Genomic DNA, 19293 nt, shown 5'->3' with positions numbered 1-19293 from the left:
TGCGGCCCCTGGGCTCTTCTCTATCCCTGAAGAACGCCAGTTGACTGGAAGTAGAGTGAGTCGCTGTTTGCATCTGGGTTCTTTTGGCCTGTGTAATGTGTCTGAAAGTCATCCAAGTTGTTGTGCTTACCCACTGTGGGTTTGGTTTGGCTGAGGGCCATTGGGTTGTTTTGTTTTTTTAAGGTGGGTGGGTTGGGTGGGTATGGGGTATGCACGCCCCTACATGAGTTTATGTGTACCACATGTTGCAGATACTTATGGAGACCAGAAGAGTGCTTCAGATTTTCTGGAGCTGGAGTTCTAGGTGTTTGTGAGCTGGGCAGTGTGGGTACTAGAAACAAATCCCTGTCCTCTGTGAGGGCAGTAAATGTTCTAACTGCTGAGCCATCTCTCCAGGCCCTGATGATCTGAGTAGAGCTGCTGTATGCCATCTGCATTCAGGAATTTTTTTTTTTTTTTTTTTTTTTTTTTTTTTTTTTTTTTTTTTTGGTTTTTCCAAGACAGGGTTTCTCTGTGTAGCTTTGTGCCTTTCCTGGAACTCACTTTGTAGACCAGGCTGGCCTCGAACTCACAGAGATCCGCCTGCCTCTGCCTCCCAAGTGCTGGGATTAAAGGCATGCGCCACCACCGCCCGGCTTGCATTTAGGATTTTGTGTGATGTAGTTTTGTTTCACTTGAGTTAACACCCAGGAGTGTGATTACTGGGCTATTTGGTTAATGAATGGTTTATAAGGGTCTTATAAAACCACGTGTTCTCAGTCTTCTCTGTACTTTTCCAAACTGCTTGGTAGTCTACTGGCGAGATGTAGGCATTCCATTTCTTCCTTATGCTCCTCAGTGCTCAGTGTTGTCAGATGTGTTTTTATTGTTGTTTCTGTTTGTTTTAATATTTTAGTAGTTAAGAAGTTGTATCTTAATTCCATTTCCTTGATATTGAATAGTGTTGAGTACCTTTCCATACACACTTGGGTGACACTAAAGGCACCTAACAGGCTAATGGAACACCTAATGAGCAGGGCAATATCCTGTGACCCTTACCTATGGCAAAGTCCATTTCTTATGTTCTGGAAAGGGTGCCAGTTCAAAGAAAAGGGATTGTATACAGCAACTTAAACTAAGTGAAAATTTAATTCCTCTATTGAGCCCCCATTGAGTTTCTCTGTTCTGATTCTTTGCCTTTGTGAATTCATAGTCCCAAGAACTAGTGATGCAGTTAGCTGTGTGTACAGTGGCATCTCAGTGTGTGCATGTGTGAGTGCATGCTTGCATGCACATGTATGTGTCCAGTGTCTGAAGTTAGCAAGAACTTGGACCAGCTAACATCAACCCTGATTTTATTTTTATACATAATTTGTGTAGGACATAGGAAAAAGCTTTGTGTAGATGGAAAACTTGTGTATTCATTATATAAAAGCTGGGAATGCTTAATAGACTTAATCATTACCATCCTTCCTCCTTCATGTCATGGATTCCAGGACCTGAGAGCCTTACTAATTGAATTGTTTGTTGAAAAATCTCAGTTCATCACATGGGACTATGTGTCACACTGGCCCAGGTTCATTGTTCTAATGATCTGTCCTTTGGGAATGAAAATTTTGAATGAAAAGCAGTTCACAGATGGGAGCTCTGAGGAAAACTCAGATTCTATTGAATCAAATGGGGGGCAGGAAGATTCTTAGGTAGTATAACCAGTGGAATCATCTCCTTGTGGGAACTGATTGAGCCATTCACTAATACAGAATCCTTAGGGGGTAACATGTGCGTGACGTCAGTGCCTCAGTTGTCCTTAGAACTTGAGTTGTCGCAGTCCCAGTAGCTGTCAGGACTATCTCTTGGCAAGGGCCAGCCCTTTTTAGAAGTCACCGATTTCACTTTTTGTACCACTTTTTGTACCTGTGTATTCAGAGGAGCTCTCACATACTGCTTTACTTGAGTGCTATTGCATTTGGGGAGGGTGAGCTCCAGCCCAACCCAGTTGACATTGTCACCACTATTGGGATTCTTCAGTCTGTCCCCTTTCTCTGTCTGTAGCTACCATTTGGTTCCCCTGTGCATTTCTTTGCACTCAGAATAGGTAAAATGTAGTACCCTGGAAATGAAAGGTACGATGTGAGTGATCAGCATGAGATCTGTTCACACCGAGTACTGGTGTGGCCATGGGAGGCAACCTCACCCAATCAGCAAAGTGAATGATCCCGCCTTTCAGCTGCTTTAAGGAAGGGCTCTCCAGTGCCCATACATGGGAGTAGCAACAGAATGTGCAGACAGTGCTCAGTTATAACCTGCTGGAGTGCAGAATGATGTTAGGGCAGCTATATATATATATATATATATATATATATATATATATATATATAATGTTTCTCTTAGAATAAAAACATTAAGCTCTGTAGATTTGTAGCATGCACAGTGACTATAATGTTTCTCTTAGAATAAAAACATTAAGCTCTGTAGATTTGTAGCATGCACAGTGACACTGATACCAGGTAGTATGTATGTCTGTCACAAAGTCACTCTTGGGTCTGGGTGGTCATAGGGGAGGCATGAGTTGGATTCTCCCACTCAACGTTCGGTCATTCTTACTTGCCTATGTATTCAGGTTCAGAACCCTGTTGTGATGGCTTCTGGGTCTCCTGGTGTATGCAAAAGTGGACTTTGAGTGATCTGATTTTTTTTGGTTCAAAGTGTTGGAGATGGAAATCGGGGCCTCACACATGCTAGGCATCTGCTCTGACTGAGCTGTATCTCCAACCCTGATCTGATTTTTAACTAGGCTAATACCCTCGGACCCTAGAGGACTGAAGAGAATCTGCCAAGGAGTAGAGGTGGAAATGTGGGGTAGTGTGAGCACATAACAGTGAGAAGAAAGCCATGCTGTTTCTTCTGTATTCCTCATGGCGTTTTCATTAACTGCACATAGAGTAATCAGGTTGGAACTGATAAAAAAAACCATTAGATATTATCATACTGGCATCATTATAAAAGGATGCAAAGCATCTATCTTATTTTGTCCCACTGTCATATGGGCCTCAACTCATATCTTGAGATGTTAATACCAGTACATGTATATAGTAATTCTTAAGAGACTCTCTAGCCATATATGGGAAAGATGAGTTTTGTCATCACAGAAGGTCTGGGACCATTTTCTTTGAGGGACATTGAGGAGGAAATGTTTTTGATTGATAGAGCTCTTGGGGAATTTTTTAAAAAATACATTTATTTATTTGGTGCATAAGTGTCTGCTTATGTGCATATGATATGGTAGAACTGTGTCCACACATGTCACGGTGCGTGTGGAGGTCAAAAGATAACTTTCATGTAGATCTCAGGGAGTGCCTTCAAATCATCAGGTTTGGAGGCAAGCACCTTTTGCCACTCTGCCATCTCACTGACCCTGGGAGAGGATCTTGGGTACAATAGGACTTAGAAAGGATTCCTAGCTGGGTGGTGGTGGTGCACACCTTTAATCCCAGCATTTGGGAGGCAGATGCAAGTGGATCTCTGTAAGTTTGAGGCTAGCTTGGTCTACAAAATGAGTTCCAGGACAGCCAGGGCTGTTACACACAGATACCCTGTCTCAAAAACAAACAAACAAACAAAGGATCCCTAACAGTAAGGACACCTAGGCTTAGAGAAAAGAACAGGAAAAAATAAAATCACCTGCTATTGATAAAGAATACTCAAGGAGTGAAGGTAAAACACACTTGTGGAGCTTGTAACAACAGATTTGGTCCTTGGATCTCACTAGCTTCTCTTACCTTACTTACATAAGGAAGAAGGCCTTGGATGGCGAGTTTCCAGAGCATCTATGGAGCCCTCTAGAGCAGTGGTTCTCAAACTGTGGGGTGTGACCCCTTTGGGATTCTCATACCAGATATCCTGCTTGCTTATCCGGTGTTTACATTACGATTCCTAACAGTATCAGAATTACAATTACGAAGTAGTAATGAAATAATTTTTTGGTGTGTGTGGGGGGTCACCCCAGCATGAAGAACTATATTAAAGGGTCACTGCAGTAGGAAAGTTGAGAATCATTGCTCTAGAGGGTCTCATCTCTTCAGATACCTGGCATCCTGTCTCCATGGTATCAGCAGGCTGCCTCCCTCTTCCCGAACAACTCCACCTCCAGCCCATAGCAACAGCTGACTGACAGGTAAAAGGTTCTGTCCTTGACTCTGGATCTTCCATCTTCTGGCACCCCTTTAAAAGGCATCAGCTGCGTCTTTTTTACTCAGGAAAGTGTGAATGAGGCAGCAGAGAGGTGACACCAGGCAAAAGCGAACACCAGGCCAAACCTTTGAACTAAGTCTCGTTGGTTATCCTTAGCGTGAGTCTGAGAGAGTCCACGTATTTTGAGCTAGGAGCTTAGCCTCCTGGCTGCTCGGGTTCTTTGTCTAAGAAACGAGGAGACTAAAAGTGACCAGCTCGTGCAGAGTTTGTGGGGATTAAATGAGAAAAGGCACATCAAGCATTTTACAGAGAGCTCAGTGTTGGTCCTTGATGCCGTCATTGTTAAACTTGTTAAAGTCCGAACTTAACATTTTTCTTCACCACAATCAAATTTTTGTTGTGAATTGAGAGCCCTTGAAAAGATAGGATAGTGATAATTGCTTTGCAGTGAATGTATGGAGGAAAAGATCATACTATGTACATTTAATATGTATAATCTGTGTCAGTTATACCTCAGGAAAACCGCACAACGTAAGAAAAATTTTAAAGAAAAGGAGAATAAAGAAAAGGCATGATCAGTTAGGCAAAACACAAAACCTGTGTCAAGTGTGTTCTGATTTGTTAAATTTAAAGATTTGGGGTTCTTCCCCAACCTGGAAGCTTATTTACCAACTTGATGAGTTAACCCATTTAGGTAACTTTCATGCAAAAAAGCAAGCCTTCCTGTAATTGCCTACTGGGAAGAGAAAACCAGTTGTGCCTCCCAGGCCTCAGGCTCCTTTTAAAGTTATAACCGAATGGATTTTTAGCTTCTCTTCTTCTGTGACCTCCTCTGTCTGGCCCTCAGAACTGAAAGCAGCCTGATCATTTCTACACAGTTGATTAAATAGCACACAGTTGGCCAATTTCCTTCAATCACGTTCTCAGGTATCCAGGTGGTAATCTGGCATTTGCTTTGAAATTTGCACATTTGCTTTCCTAGGACTAAGGAAAAACAATATAAATAAGTCTTGTTTTCTGCACTCAGGGTATGAAAGACTTGCAAGTGTGTGATAGACCTGGGCATGTGAATCCTTTCAAGTGTTTTAAGTTGCACTTTGTTTTATCATAACTGGACACACAGGAGACCCTGTCCTGCTTTCGACAGCCATGAGGTTGCGGGAGTTGTGTCCTGCTGTGAGTTAATTCTTCTTAACTGCTTGTCTTCACAGTGGTGTATCCTATCATTTCTCCAGGGTAGAGGTTAATGACAGTCAACCTAGGTCTGTTATATGAGATGAGTGCTGGGGTAGCCACATGTAGCCATTTAAAGATGTTTTACAAAGAAAATCATAGGATTTGGGGGCAGTCACTCGTTTTCCTAATACTGTTCAGCTCATATGGAAGTATACAGGACCAAGAAGCAGGAGAAATATTAAATATACACCGTAATGAACATTTGAGTATAGCACAGTTGGCAAGCCACTCCGGGTCTCAAATATGAAATCAAGAAATTCTAGGAATCAGGACCTTACGTTTTCTTCATGCAACCTTTTAAAGGTCTGAGAATTTCCATGGTACTTTTGTCCTCGAGGACTGTGGTCTGCTTTACGGCCCTGTCCCATCTCCTCATGCATCCAGGAAGAGGAGACATATGCCTCCTCCGTGCTTCCAGGACTGGCCCCAGCAGCCCCTTCTCCGCTGCCGTCTTCAAACAGCCTCTTCTCTCTCCTGTGCTTATCCGTGTCCTGCTCTGTCCCCAGGTTGAGTATGTCATCAAGTGTGACATGTCAGCTCTGCAGAAGATCTTGTATCGTCACATGCAGGCCAAGGGAATCCTCCTCACAGATGGTTCTGAGAAAGATAAGAAGGTATGTTGCAAAAGCTGGGAGACTCAGGTACTGCGGTATGTCTTCTCGTGTTCTCATGGCTGTGGCCTTGAGCATTCCCAGGAAGCCTTCCTGTGAATAGTGGCTTGTTCCTGTAAAGCACTGGGTCGTTGGGGTGGCAACAGTTGCTGCCAACGCTATCATTACTCTATTAACTACACTGGGGTGGAACAAGAGAGGGTCTGTGCCCTGCCAGTGTTTCCGTTATCAAAGACTTAACACTGCTCATGATAGCTCAGCAGGAAAGACAAGCTGCCCAGTGTTGGGTGGTATTGTAGGGTATTTTAAAGGCTAGTTTCTCTCCTTAGCATCCTTTATGTGTGGTCTGCCAGAATCTTATGTGTAATCCTATGAGTCTTTCTCCATACAACCAGCCGGCTCCCAAATAATGACATGGAGACTTATTGTTAATTACAAAAGCTTAATCTTTAGCTTAGGCTCGTTTTTAAGTAGCTCTTATAACTTAAATTAACCCATATTTTTATTAATCTACATTCTACCACATGACTTTTACCTCTATCCCATTCTGTGTGTCCAACTCATTCTGTGTCTTGCTGGTGTCTTTCCCACACCTAGATTGATCTCGAGTTTCCTCTTTTCGTAAAAGTCCCGCCTAGCTCTCCTGCTTAGCTATTGGCCATTTAGCTCTTTATTAAATCAATCAGAAGGTGCCTTAAGTCTCTCCTGCTTAGGTATTGGCCATTTAGCTCTTTATTAACCAATCAGAAGGCGCCTTAGGCAGAGCCACATCTTTGCAGTGTAAACAAATATCCCCTAACACTTATGGGTAGACCTGACACAAAGCCATTGATTTGAATTAATTTTGTAAGACTTACTTTTCTGTAAGATAAGTTAATCACAAGGGCAATGCTATGTCTGACCCATAAATGGCTAAATAATACCTGAAGCTCTCGCTCAAGCTGTGTAGGCACTAAGACACGGTAGGGCCCTGTGTCCTTTCTATAAGGTATAAGCTATGTAGTCAGTCTGTCAGGACTCCTCCCTTCTTTCTTCAGTGCTAGACTTTTATCCAGGCCTTTCATAAGCAGGGCACAGGCTGCGCCAGTAAGCTATACTCTTGGTCTTGAAGCCTCATTTTAAAAAATTGGAAATACTTGATCAACGAATAATTAACTCCATTCTTTTCATTACTTTTTTTCTCAGGGAAAAGGAGGTGCCAAGACACTTATGAACACTATCATGCAGCTGAGAAAAATATGCAACCACCCATATATGTTTCAGCACATTGAGGTGAGTCTGTATCTTGTATCGTGATCCTTATTGTGCTAGTTAGGAAGGCAAACCCCCGAAGATGTATAAAGCCTGTGTGGGGGTGTCCAGCCAGCATGGTCCCTGCCTTTCTGGCAGAATTAATAGACCTGTTTCCGGGGTGTGGATTCGCTTTGGCACTGACTGCCTGAGCATCCGGAATCTTATAACTAAGAGTTGAAAGTAGTGAGGAAATGTTGGGAGCATCGACTCACTATGTGGATTTGGGTAAATGCTGCGAATTACCTTGTTACCGTCGGAATTCTGAAACTGAGGATAATGGCAGATGCAGCCAGCTTCCTCTGAAGGGTGCTGGAGAAATACTTAAATAATGTGCTTATAGATATTGAAGAGAAAGATGTTCTTGAAATACTATCCTTGTGAGCGATGCTGGCTTTCGCCCATGGCATAGACTGATTTTTTTTCCTGCCTGGTTCCCATCATGATGATGCAGATTGTTGCTCTGTTCTGACACTGAGGTCTCTAGCACACTGTTGTAGATCATAGGACGTTTTCTACCCTGGTTGCTCCCTGTGAATGAGATTCCTTCATTGACAGGGTTCACTCTAGTGGGGCAGTTGGCTTGAGCAGAACTACAAAGAAGTCACCTTCACCATCTGCAGAACCAGTGGGCCTGAGACAGTTGACACCGTCAGGGTCACTGCTTGCTGCAAACCGAACAGGAGAAACAGCCGAGAGGAAAAGCACTGTAGGGCTGGCTCTGCTCTATTTAAACACGTGATAGAACCTTCCAGAAAATTAAAGCTGAATTACAGTACAAAATGAGGTGAAATAGCCTTAGCTTTGAGTATCCCTCCTGCCCTGTCCCAGTATATTTTGGCAGTCTTGCATGCTGGATCAGTTGATACTTTACTACCCCTCTCTGTATTAGAGGCCCGTCTCAGCTGGCTGGATGGGTGAAGCATGACACCACTATGGCCTTAAAGTCCTTAGGAAAGAGCATCCATAGATGTAAGAGGGAGAATCCACAGGACAGGAAGAAGATCCTCACACAGATGGGAGAGTGTCTGTGGGTACATGAGAAAGCACTTTTGGACAGAGAGAGCGCATCTATGGGCAGAGAGAGAGCGTCTATGGGCAGAGGGAGATCATTCATAGATATAGGGAGAACATCTGTTGTTGGAGGGGGAGGGTCCATAGACACAGGGAGATCATCCAGGACATAGGGAACTATCCATAGACACAGAGCATCTGTGGACCAAGGAGAACATCCAAAGACATTAGGAGAGCGTCTTTGATCTTGGGGGTAGAATTCTTGTGAATAGGAGACCATCTGTAGATATCAGGAGAACATCTGTGGACAGATGAGTACATGCATCCGTGATACCAGGGGTAACATCTGTGGATATAAGGATAGCATTCACAGACAGGGAGAGCATACATAAGGGAGGTATTGACCTTAGGGGGACGCGTGTGACAGAAGGGAGGATATCTATACATCCAGAGAGAGTATCCATAGACACAGGAGTGTCTGATTGCCAGATAGAGTGTTTTTACTGTGCTGGCTAGTTTTATGTTAACTTGTCACGAGCTGTAGTCATCTGATAGGAGGGAACCTCGATCGAGAAAATGCCTCTTGGATATCTGGTTATAGGCAAGCCTGTCACGTGCATTTTCTTAATTGATGGTTGATGGGAGAGGGTCTAGCCTGTTGTGTGTGGAGACATTCCTGGGCTGGTGGTCCCGAATACTATAAGAAGGGAGGCCTTACCCTCTAAGAGGAGGGGTGAGGGTGGGATGGGAGTGGGTGAGAGGGAGCAGGAGAAGAGGGAGGGGGAACAGGGGTTGATATGTAAAAGGAGAATTTTTTTAAATAAAAAATTATTTAAAAAAAAGAAAAGAAAGGAGGTTGATAAAGCCACGAGGAGCAGGCCAGTAAGCAGCACCCTCCACGGCCTCTGCATCAACTCCCGCCTTCAGGTTCCTTCCCTGTTCGAGTTCTTGTCTTGCCTCCCCTCAGTGGACTGTGATTCAGGAGATGTAAGCCAAGTAAACTCTCTCTTCCCCAAGTTGCTATTGGTCATGGTGTTTCATCACAGCAGTAGTAACCCTAGCTATGACATGGATGCAGGCGTGAGTATCTCCGACCAAGAGAACAGAGGACATCTGGGGGTGCAGATGAGAGTACTTATGGACATAAGGGACAGTATCCCTTGACATGACAGAGCATCCGTATGCCATAGGAGAGTATCTGGACACCGGAGACCATGTCCATCAAGCATTACACAACACTGTTGAGACAGAGCTCCAGGATAAGGAAGAGATGTGTTTATAGATCTGAGCAAAATTTGAACTGTAAGAACACTTCAAAAAGTCCTACTGACAAGCTGTAGCTGTTCAGAGATACAGATGAAGGAGAATCCACTGAGCAGTAGTGAGATCCTGCCACAGGCTGCTTTTTCACTGTGACTGGGTAAGGCAAGCCTTGACCCTCTAAGCTGTCTGCTGCTTTGAACTGAGAGGAATAGATTCTAAGTGGGTGGATCAACTTCGAAAATTAAATTAGAAAAATTCCTGTATATCTGTCTGTGTATCACTTATGTGCCTGGTGCTCGTGGAAGCCAGAAGAGGGCATTGGACCCCCTGGAACTCGAGATACAGATGTTTGTGAGCTGCTGCTGCTCTCTGGGTGCTGGGAATAGAACCTGGGTCCTCTGGAAGAGCAGCCAGTGCTCTTAATTGAGAGATCCTCCTTTCCAGCCTCCTGGATCTACATGTAGATTAGAATACATGAAGTAGCTCATAAAAAATCACATTAAGTAGATGGAAGGGACTTTTTGCTGCTCCTTGGAGGGCACTGGGATATGGAGCAGGGCAGCATAAGAAACAATTTCTGTTGCTGAAATGCATACATTGTGGTTAACTGGTCACCTACCTTCCTGTCCCTGAAACAGTGTTGAGATATTATTCTTACCTATAAAGAACTGCGGGAACTTGGCAATTATGAAATTACACGTCATTCTTCCTTCTTGTTGGGCCTTTTGGGGAGGAAGGGGAGCCTGTCTCTCTCAGTAACTGGAGCTTCAGGAAGAAAAGTGGTGTGGTGAGGTTCATGGGCAGATGCTCTCTGCCGCCTGCTTGTTTGCTCTCTAAATGGCTGTCCGTCGATTGAGAGGGCCTGCACAGGCGCTTGTTTATATGACAGCTTCGAGGATGCTCCTAGAAACCAGAGCCTGCAATTGTCACTGACTTTATCTTAGTTAGGGTTTTTACTGCTGTGGAGAGACGCCATGACCATGGCAGTTCTTATAAAGTAAAACATTTAATTGGGGTGGCTCGCTTACAGTTTCAGAGGCTCAGTCCATTATCATCACGATGGAGCATGGCAGCGTGCAGACAGACTGTGCTGGCTGGGTCTTGACCAGAAGGCAACAGGAAGTCACCTGACTGTTACACTGAGGGAAGCTTGAGCAAAAGAGACCTCAACGCCCACCCCAACCATGCCACACCTGCTAATAGTGCTACTCCCTCTGGGGGCCATTTTCTTTCAAACCACCACATTCTACTCCCGGGACCCCAAAGGCGTATAGCCACATCATAATGAAAAAAAAAAAAATGCATTCAGTCTAACTTCGAAAGTCCCCACAGTCTCTAAGTCTCGAACTTGTTTTCAAGTCCAAAGTCTCTTCTGAGAAAAAATGGCAATCACTTAACTGTAATCCCTTGTAAGACAAATCTTCAGAGGTCTTATTAATAAAAAAAAAAAAACAAGAGCAAGATATTGGGGTGAATGCTGAAAGATCAGAAAAGCAGAACAAGCCACAGTGAACCTCACCTTGCCAACTCCTCAGCTGATCCTGTTTCCTCAAACTGGAAAGCCTCTGTGTCCTCATCCAGAAGGGATCTCAGCTGAACTGCTTAAAAGCCTCTAGTTCCTGGTCCTCACTCCTTATTTACCTTTCTACTTCCTGCCATCACTTCCTGGGTTTAAAGGCATGTGTCCTTCCCAAGCAAAGACATGATATCTGAAGTGCTGGGATTAAGGGTATATTCCCAGTGTGGCCTTGAACTCACAAAGATCCAGACGGCCTCCTCAGCGGTAGGATTAAAGGTGCATGGCACCACTGCCTGACCTCTATGTCTAATTTAGTGGCTGGCTCTGTTCTCTGGTCCCCAGTTAAGTTTATTAGAGTGCACAATATATTGGGGGACACAATATATCACCACAATCCCTCTGTAAAAATCAAAATAAAAAAATAAATCACATACTTCCAACATATAATATAGCAGAAGATATACATTGCCATTCCAAAATGCTGGGAAGGGAGCACAGTGAGGAAATACTGGACCAAAACAAGACCAAAAAACAGCTGGGCAGACTCCAAACTCTGCATCTCCATGTCTGATGTCAAAGCACTCTTCACATCTCCAACACTGCTCAGCTTTGTTGACTGCAGCACACTTCTCTCTCTTGGGCTGCTGGTTCCACTCCCTGTTAGCAGCTCTCCTCAGCAGGTATCCCACGGCTCTGGCATCTCTAACATCTGGGGTTCTCCAAGGCGATCCAGACTTCAACATCACAGCTTCACACAATGACCTCTCTACTAGGCCTCCTCCATTCAGGGACACCCTGACACATGGCTGGACCCAGCTTCATTTCTTAGACGTGGAAGCAATTTTCATAACCCACTTCTTTTATTCTTAACTCTTAAAGCCAGAACCACGTAGCCGAAGCTGCCAAGTTCTGCTGTTTGCTGGGGTTGGAACATGGCCCCCTTGTTCAATTACATCTTCACCAGCTTTCTTTTTTCTGCCTTTACTGCCAGATGATGGGGGCCAATTACACCGAAACTACCATAGACTCTGGCTGTTATGGGCTCAAGATGCTGTGCGGGTTTGCCAAGGTTCTGTTTTGTTTCCCACACCGTGTATTGATAACAAATAATTCCACAACCCCAGTTTGGGGACTGGAGTTATCTCCTTGGGGACCTTCAAACCTGGGAAATGAAAGCTATGCTTTATTTTGAGCAGGGGTCTCTCTGTGTGGCCTACATTGGCCTGAAACTCCTAGCCTTATGTGTGAAACTGTTTAAAGGGTCACAGCATTAAGAAGGTTGGGAACCACTGGTCTAGTATGGTTAGGGGTTTATTTGTGAAGAGTAAAGGGAGGGCTGGAAGGGCGGGGCAATGAGTGTTATATAATGGCCATTGTTTCTATTGCTTGCTATTGCTGTGTTGTGTTTATGGTTACATGAGTTACCACTGACTTGTATAAACCCTGCCTTTAGCTTGGGCAGTGAGTTTGTGTGTGGGTCCCCAGAAAGAGCTCCAGGCTCAGCTCCTGGCCAATGCACGCTCAGGCACTCTCTGATCGGACAGAAAGGGACCCCGGAGACCTGAGTTTCTGATTAGCTCTTCGAGGATCATTTGATTTGCTTAGACTGTGCTTTAGACATACTAGCGAAACCAAGAAGTTTGATTACATATTAAAATCGCTTTCTTCTCTCTTTTCAAGGAATCGTTTGCTGAACACCTGGGCTATTCAAATGGGGTCATCAATGGGTAAATCTTCTTTTTTTCCTCTTTCGAGATGCATTGTTATTGGTCTTACCTAATCTCTTTCTGTAAGCTTCCAGCCTCCTTACCCCTCCTCGCTCCCCTGCAGAGGGACAGAAGTTGCTAAACAAAATGATAGCAGCGTTTCCTTGTACTTTAACGGCATCAATTTCAGCTTGCCCTAAGCAATTGTCTATTCAAGGGACATAGATCTCATTTAAGAGACTTCCCAGTGCCTTCACGTTCTAAAAGTGTTGTTTCAGTCCCTGACTGTGGTGACCGCTAAGCTAAAGTGGAACTCGGGCTTGAAGAGATTTTTTTTTTCCTACTAATTTCCTGTGAATGTTTAGCATTCATGTGCATGAAAAAAGTGTCTCATCTGCTATTAGTGGATGATCAGTTTTAGAGTCAGTTTTTGGAGTATGATCTAAGTAGCTAGTTTTCAATAGCATGGACACAGGACAGAACCACACCTTGCAGCAGAGAAACAATAAAAGCTTACTCTACACAGAATGTATTGTATCTCATCCCAGGAGAGATGAATTATTAGGGCATATGGGTCCTTGTTGAATCTCAGGGGCAGGCAGGGGCAACAGAAACTGGATTCTACCAGGATTAGGGCCAATTGGCCCTTCTCAGTCCATGCTTCAGTTGTCCACTCCTGCTTCTTCCAGCATGGCCAGAGGCACAGAGGAGCATGGCTATTGAAGGACAGGTCTCAGAGTAAGTGATGGGTAGCAGGAAGCCACATGGGAAAAGGGATCCGTTAGGAACAAAAATGTACTATGGCATAAATTCTGCCATCCAGTGATGTATTTTCAGCATTGTTGACTGCATCTACATGGGTGACTGCTTCACATGGTTTCAACCCTAAAAGTGAATGTATTACACAACACAGCCCTGTTGATTCGAAAACAAAAGGTTTATCGCGGAGGAAGGTCCTACTTCAGCCTTCCTCCTTACCACAGCATCATCTCCCTGCTCCTGTCGTGTCTTGCACTCCTTCAGTAAGCCAGGACCTTATCCTTCCCCAGTCCTCTCATACAGGTGCCCATGGCAACCCTGTGAAACAGGTTACTCAAGGTCATCCTCCTGTTTACAATGCATCAGTCATCGCCCATTGCATTGAAAACCAGAACAGTCCGAAAGGACTCCTCAGTACCTGCTTCATTCCCACCTCCCAGATCTGTCCCCAGGTCCCACTATCCCACCTCACTTATGCTTAAGTTACAGTCACCATTACTCGGTCCCAATTTGTGAGCTGTCCCAGCCTCCTGCACTCTCCAGGGCCCATGCGCCTCTCTATGTGCATGCCCTCATTTCTCACTTAGATGTCTTTCCACTCATTATTTCAGGTTTTAGCTAAAGTGTTCTCTCTCCAGGGAAGTCACTGACCTCACGCACTCCAAGTCAGTGACTGGCAAGCTGTATCGGTAAAGAGACAGATAGGAAATATTTTCAACTTCGTGGACCATAAAGTCTGCTGTGCCTGTTGACATGGCTAGTGTAGGATGGAATCAGACAGACAGAAATGCATGGGCGTGGTTGTGCTTTGGTAAGACTTCATTTCTGAAAGGGTCTGCCAGGGGTTAGCACACTCCGAGTTCTCATTGTCACTTGCTGCTTTTCTTTATAAAGCCCTGACCACAACGTATAATTGTATGTTTTATCATTGTATGCCTGCCCACATTGTGTTGGTACCCAGTAGGTGCTCAATAAGTATTTGAGTAAATCAGGAGTGTCCTAAGTTAACTTGATGGCACACCATGAAGAATCTTAGAGATATAGAAGGGTGCCCTTTTCCTTCTGGCATGTGCCATGTAGGTAGCATGCACATCATACCCTTCATGGGTTTTGTATGGATGGTGTTTTCCCCTCTAAATGCTCGCGTGGCTTTGGAGCTAATATCCATTCATTCATTCATCCTTCCATCCACAGTTCCTTATTGAATGTTTACTATGTGCAAGGCTCTATCTGAAAAGCTAGGCACTTCTGGATCTCTCAAGAAGACAGCAGTAATACTGCCTTCTTGTTTTGCGTTTTTGGGTTCAGGGCTGAGCTGTATCGGGCCTCGGGAAAGTTTGAGCTACTTGATCGTATTCTGCCCAAATTGAGAGCGACTAACCACCGCGTGCTGCTTTTCTGCCAGATGACGTCTCTCATGACCATCATGGAGGATTACTTTGCTTTTCGGAACTTCCTTTACCTGCGCCTTGATGGTAAGTGTGGGAGACATCAGACTCAAGCCACATGACTGAAAACGAGGGGACTGTGGGTCCTAAGCTCCGATCTCAGCCAAAAAGAGGAATAACACATGGAGGAGTGGGCCTGCAGGCTGAATGTGGGCCTGCTAGATGCAAAGTTTATGTCTTCTGATGCCCTTCACATCCCTGACATGATTTGCACAGCTGTTTATCACACACACACACACACACACACACACACACACACACACACACACACACCATGGTATACACTCTGTGTCTCCTTTATTCAGAAACAGTGTAATGGTTCAATTACGAGTTTGCCATTGAGGCCTCTAGAGGTCTCTAAGTAGGACACAGGTACAAGCCACATTGTTAAGAGATGAAACTTCATTGCTTCCTGGATTTTGCAAACTGTCCCATTTAGGGTTTCCATTGCTGTGATAAATCACCATGCCCAAAAGCAAGTTGGAGAGGAAAGGGTTTATTTCATCTTATAACTCCCAGGTCACACGTGGAGGAACACTTCTCACTGGCCTGCTCAGTTTGCTTTCCTATACATCTCAGGATCACTTACTCAGGTTGGCGCTGCCCACGGTGCGCTGGGCCCTCCCACATTGCTCATTAATCAAGAAAAAGCCTCACAGACCAATCCAGAGGGGGCATTTTCTCAGTGGAGATTCCTCTTCCCAAATGCCTCTAGCTTGTGTCAAGTTGACATAAACTATCAAGCACACAAACTATTTAAAGAAGTTGCCTAAATTTAAGGACAAAATTTGACTGGGCCTGGTAGTGCACACCTTTAGTCCCAGCATTTGGGAGACAAAGACTGGTGGATCTCTGTGAGCTCAAGGCCTGCCTGTTCTACATAGTGGATTACTAGACGAGCCAGGCCTGCATAGTGAAACCCTGCCTCCAAAAGAAGGGAAAAAATGAATGCAATCTAAATATCTAAATCTAAATATCACATTAATAAGCAAATATGAATAGAAGAAAATATACATTTAGGGATATTCCCTAAATTACATGGCTAAATTGGATACTGACCATAGTATCTCAGAGATTAAAGAAATGGCACTTGTCAAAGTTCAGCAATGGATAATGTGGTCAAGAAGGGGTATGTAGGGGTCAGAGAAGCTTATGTGCAGGATGCGTGTGATCTGAGTGCAGTGAGCCTTTCTAATAACCATTTTTACCTAATGCAGTGCAATGTTAGTGTTAAGTGAGTGGGAAATTAAAATATATATTCCATTAGAAGGTTTTGGGCTATTTTCAGTCTGATGCCCCCCCATACATGGTTAATTAGAAATAAACCAAGCACACTTGGCAAATGTTTTCTCTCTTGAGTTTTTAGGTTGATTTTCTGTATGGCCTACCTCTTGGGGTCTTATTAAGTTAACGAAAGCTTTTTATTCTCATTTAAAGTTAGTTGTGCCATCACACACTTGATGATTTAAATCCCCTTTACCCTTCGTTTCCAGAGTTGCCAACTGATGAATGGTTAAGTCAACATGAACGTGTGTCCCTAGATAATCTTTTCATCCAGTCTCTCTCTGTTGTCAAATCTGAGTAGGTTTTTGTTTTGTTTTTTTTCTCTTGGAGTGGAGCCCTCTCTCCCACTGTGGGTGACTTTTATAATTGTTCAGATAAAGCAGACAGGTTTAATTTCCCCCTGGTTTGTAGGGTGCTAGCCACTCTGTGGTGTCTGTCTCACACTGTTGCTGCTTCCTGTCACTTCTTTTTGAATCTCAATGTGGGGACTGTGCCCTGGGAAGATTTCAATCTATAAAACCAAAGAAGGGTTAGAAAGATGGCTCAGCAATTATCAGCACTTGCTGGGTTGAGTTCCCAGCACCCATACAGCAGCGGACAACCATCTGTAACTCTAGTGCCAGGGGCTCCAGTGCCCTCTTCTGGCCGTCATGGGCACTGCACACATGTGATATACATGTACACAGGCAAAGTGCACAATACAACACTTAACAGTGACAGAAACATCTTTTTTTTAAAAAAAAAAAAGTGGCAAAAAGTGACTTCCAGTCTCTCTTGTGTTTGCCTGCCTCTTCAGCTAATGTAAGGCTACATGCAGGATAAAAGGGAAAATACTTCATGGGTATTGTTAATTTTCTCAATAAATAAGTTTTTTTTTGTGTCGGTCAGTACAGTCTCCATTTAGAAGACTCGACACACACAAAACTGAGCTGTGAAACCGGCTTCTAACTTGGATTATCTAGTTTCAAGAATGCTTGGTTTGAGCATGCCCAGGGAAATAACTCCACCTTTGAAATACAATTAGCTTGGCCATCAGCAGCATTCTAACACAGATTCTGAACTTGGCTGCACAGCTGAGACCTAGGGAAACAGGACGAGTAGGCAGTTCTTTCAGGAGAGATGAAGTTGTGTAAAAGTGTTGCGTGGGGACCATGATGTCTGGACAGGCTCCTCCACTACACTACAAACAGCAGCCATTCATTTTGGAAGTGGAAAGTGTTATACACATGGCTGTGTTAGAACTTCCCTTCCAGCTGTTTCCCATACCACCCTATCATCCAGGTCATAAAACACCTTCAGATTTTCGTTACTAAATTTGACATCTCAACTTTGGCTTCAGGAGGAAAAAAAACTCTTGATAAAAGCTAAGCAAATATTTTCCTACAAAGATTGTGATTGTACAGATAGACTTACGCTATACTATTGTTTTATTGTCATGGGAAACGATTTTTTTTTTGTTTCCTTTGTGAGTGCAAATGGTGAAGTTTCATCCAGAAGATGAAATTTCTTAAGACAGCCAAAACTCAGTGAAAAATTAGCCATCAATGACAGTCTGGCAATGTGTTCCATGTGTTCCTTCTGGCAAATTCTTTAGTTTTCAATACAATTGCCCCTTGCGGTTAATTGTGTTCCTGTAATGACTTGTGTCCTACACCAGAGTCTGGTACACATGAAATAGATGTTGGTACTGAGCACTTTAAATCCCCTGCACCTTCGTCGAGGATCGCTTGCCTTTGGATGAACTCTTACAAGGCAGTTTGAGACTCCCCTAGCAATACTGAAGAGGTTGCTAGTGAACAGTGTCTACCAATGGAGGTGGAAAGCCAGGAAATTCTAGATCTTCTCATAGGAAATGCTGGATAGCTTTACCTGGAAAGTGATTGAATATTTTTTGTTTATTTTTGTAATATGTCAAGTCTCCAGCTGTTTTTTAAAGTTTAAGCACTCAGAAGATACACGCTTGATCTGTTTGCCTGAGGTCTCTGGTGGAGAGCCCGAGGACTCTTTGACTAATGAATTTTGACACTGTTATTTTTTGGGGCTCTGTGTTACACTTGAGGTTACTGCATCCTGGGTAGGCGTATTTCCCAGTTGGTTCTATTCATATCTTAAGACTTAATCTTTACCAGATCATTTTTCAGTGATTAAAACTGTTAAAGGCTGTAACCTCAGAGAATCCAAGTGCCAGTTTCTGTGCCTGGCTGCTGCTGAACCAGTGTCATTATTTCCCCTTTCCCCATTTGAGAAGTCTTTCTGTTTGTTTGTTTGGCTTTTCTTTTAATTCAGGGCAGAGAACAAACATGTGAGCGATGATTCCTTGTGAATAAACTAATGCTGCCACTGGCGTTACTTTCATACAAGTATGTCAAGACACAAAACATGCCTGGGACACGCTTAAAATGTTATAATCTTCTCAGACTGAACCCTGTGTAGGAAGAAGATCAAGTATAGGGTTAGGGTGTTCTACAGGACTTGTTGCAGCTTAGTGATAGAGTGCTTACCGACCATGTGCAAGGTTGTGGGTTCAGTCCTCACTATTCCTAACGAAAGGGTAGGTGTGGTTTTCACATAGAATTCTCCCTTTACAGAGGGATAAAAGCTCTAGCTTAGATCTTCAGTTTCCCTCCAAAGTCCTGTGTGTTAAATGTTTGCTCCCGGGAATGTCTTTACTGGGAGGTGGTTGACCCTGTAGGAGGTGGGACCTAGTGGGAAGTCTCTGGGTCCCTGGGGACATGCCTTTCAAGAAGATGATGGGCCCCAACCCTTCCCTTAGGCTTTTTGTGTCCCAGTCATAAGGTAGCCAGCCCTGCTATGCACCCACTTCTGTCATGATGCTGTTTTGTGAAGGGCATGTGGCAAGCTCTCCAATTAATAATAGACAGGGGTCTCTACAACTGTCAGACAGAAGTCAAACGTTTTCTTCCTGTGGAAAAGACTGTAACTAGAAAGGCAGTATAGAGAGGGTCTCCTGCAAAACAAAACATGTCTTCCGT

General features: G+C 43.9%; 1 protein-coding gene across 7 annotated transcripts in view; it reads left to right on the top strand.

Moving 5' to 3' along the window:
• Smarca2 (SWI/SNF related, matrix associated, actin dependent regulator of chromatin, subfamily a, member 2) overlaps nt 1-19293 on the top strand; it is a 172315-nt gene that overhangs the window by 78161 nt on the left and 74861 nt on the right. For all 7 annotated transcript variants that reach the window (XM_052714360.1, XM_052714355.1, XM_052714359.1 and 4 more), the window contains exons 20-23: nt 5913-6020; nt 7203-7289; nt 12784-12830; nt 14877-15043. In XM_052714360.1, coding sequence (XP_052570320.1) covers nt 5913-6020; nt 7203-7289; nt 12784-12830; nt 14877-15043 — 409 coding nt within the window. The remainder of the gene's footprint in view (nt 1-5912; nt 6021-7202; nt 7290-12783; nt 12831-14876; nt 15044-19293) is intronic.

Source organism: Peromyscus californicus, unplaced genomic scaffold (assembly GCF_007827085.1).
Source record: "Peromyscus californicus insignis strain IS unplaced genomic scaffold, ASM782708v3 Scaffold_4__1_contigs__length_199733344, whole genome shotgun sequence".
Lineage (NCBI taxonomy): Eukaryota > Metazoa > Chordata > Mammalia > Rodentia > Cricetidae > Peromyscus > Peromyscus californicus.
Note: the sequence above shows the minus strand (reverse complement) of the source record. Positions and strands in the feature narration are given on the sequence as shown.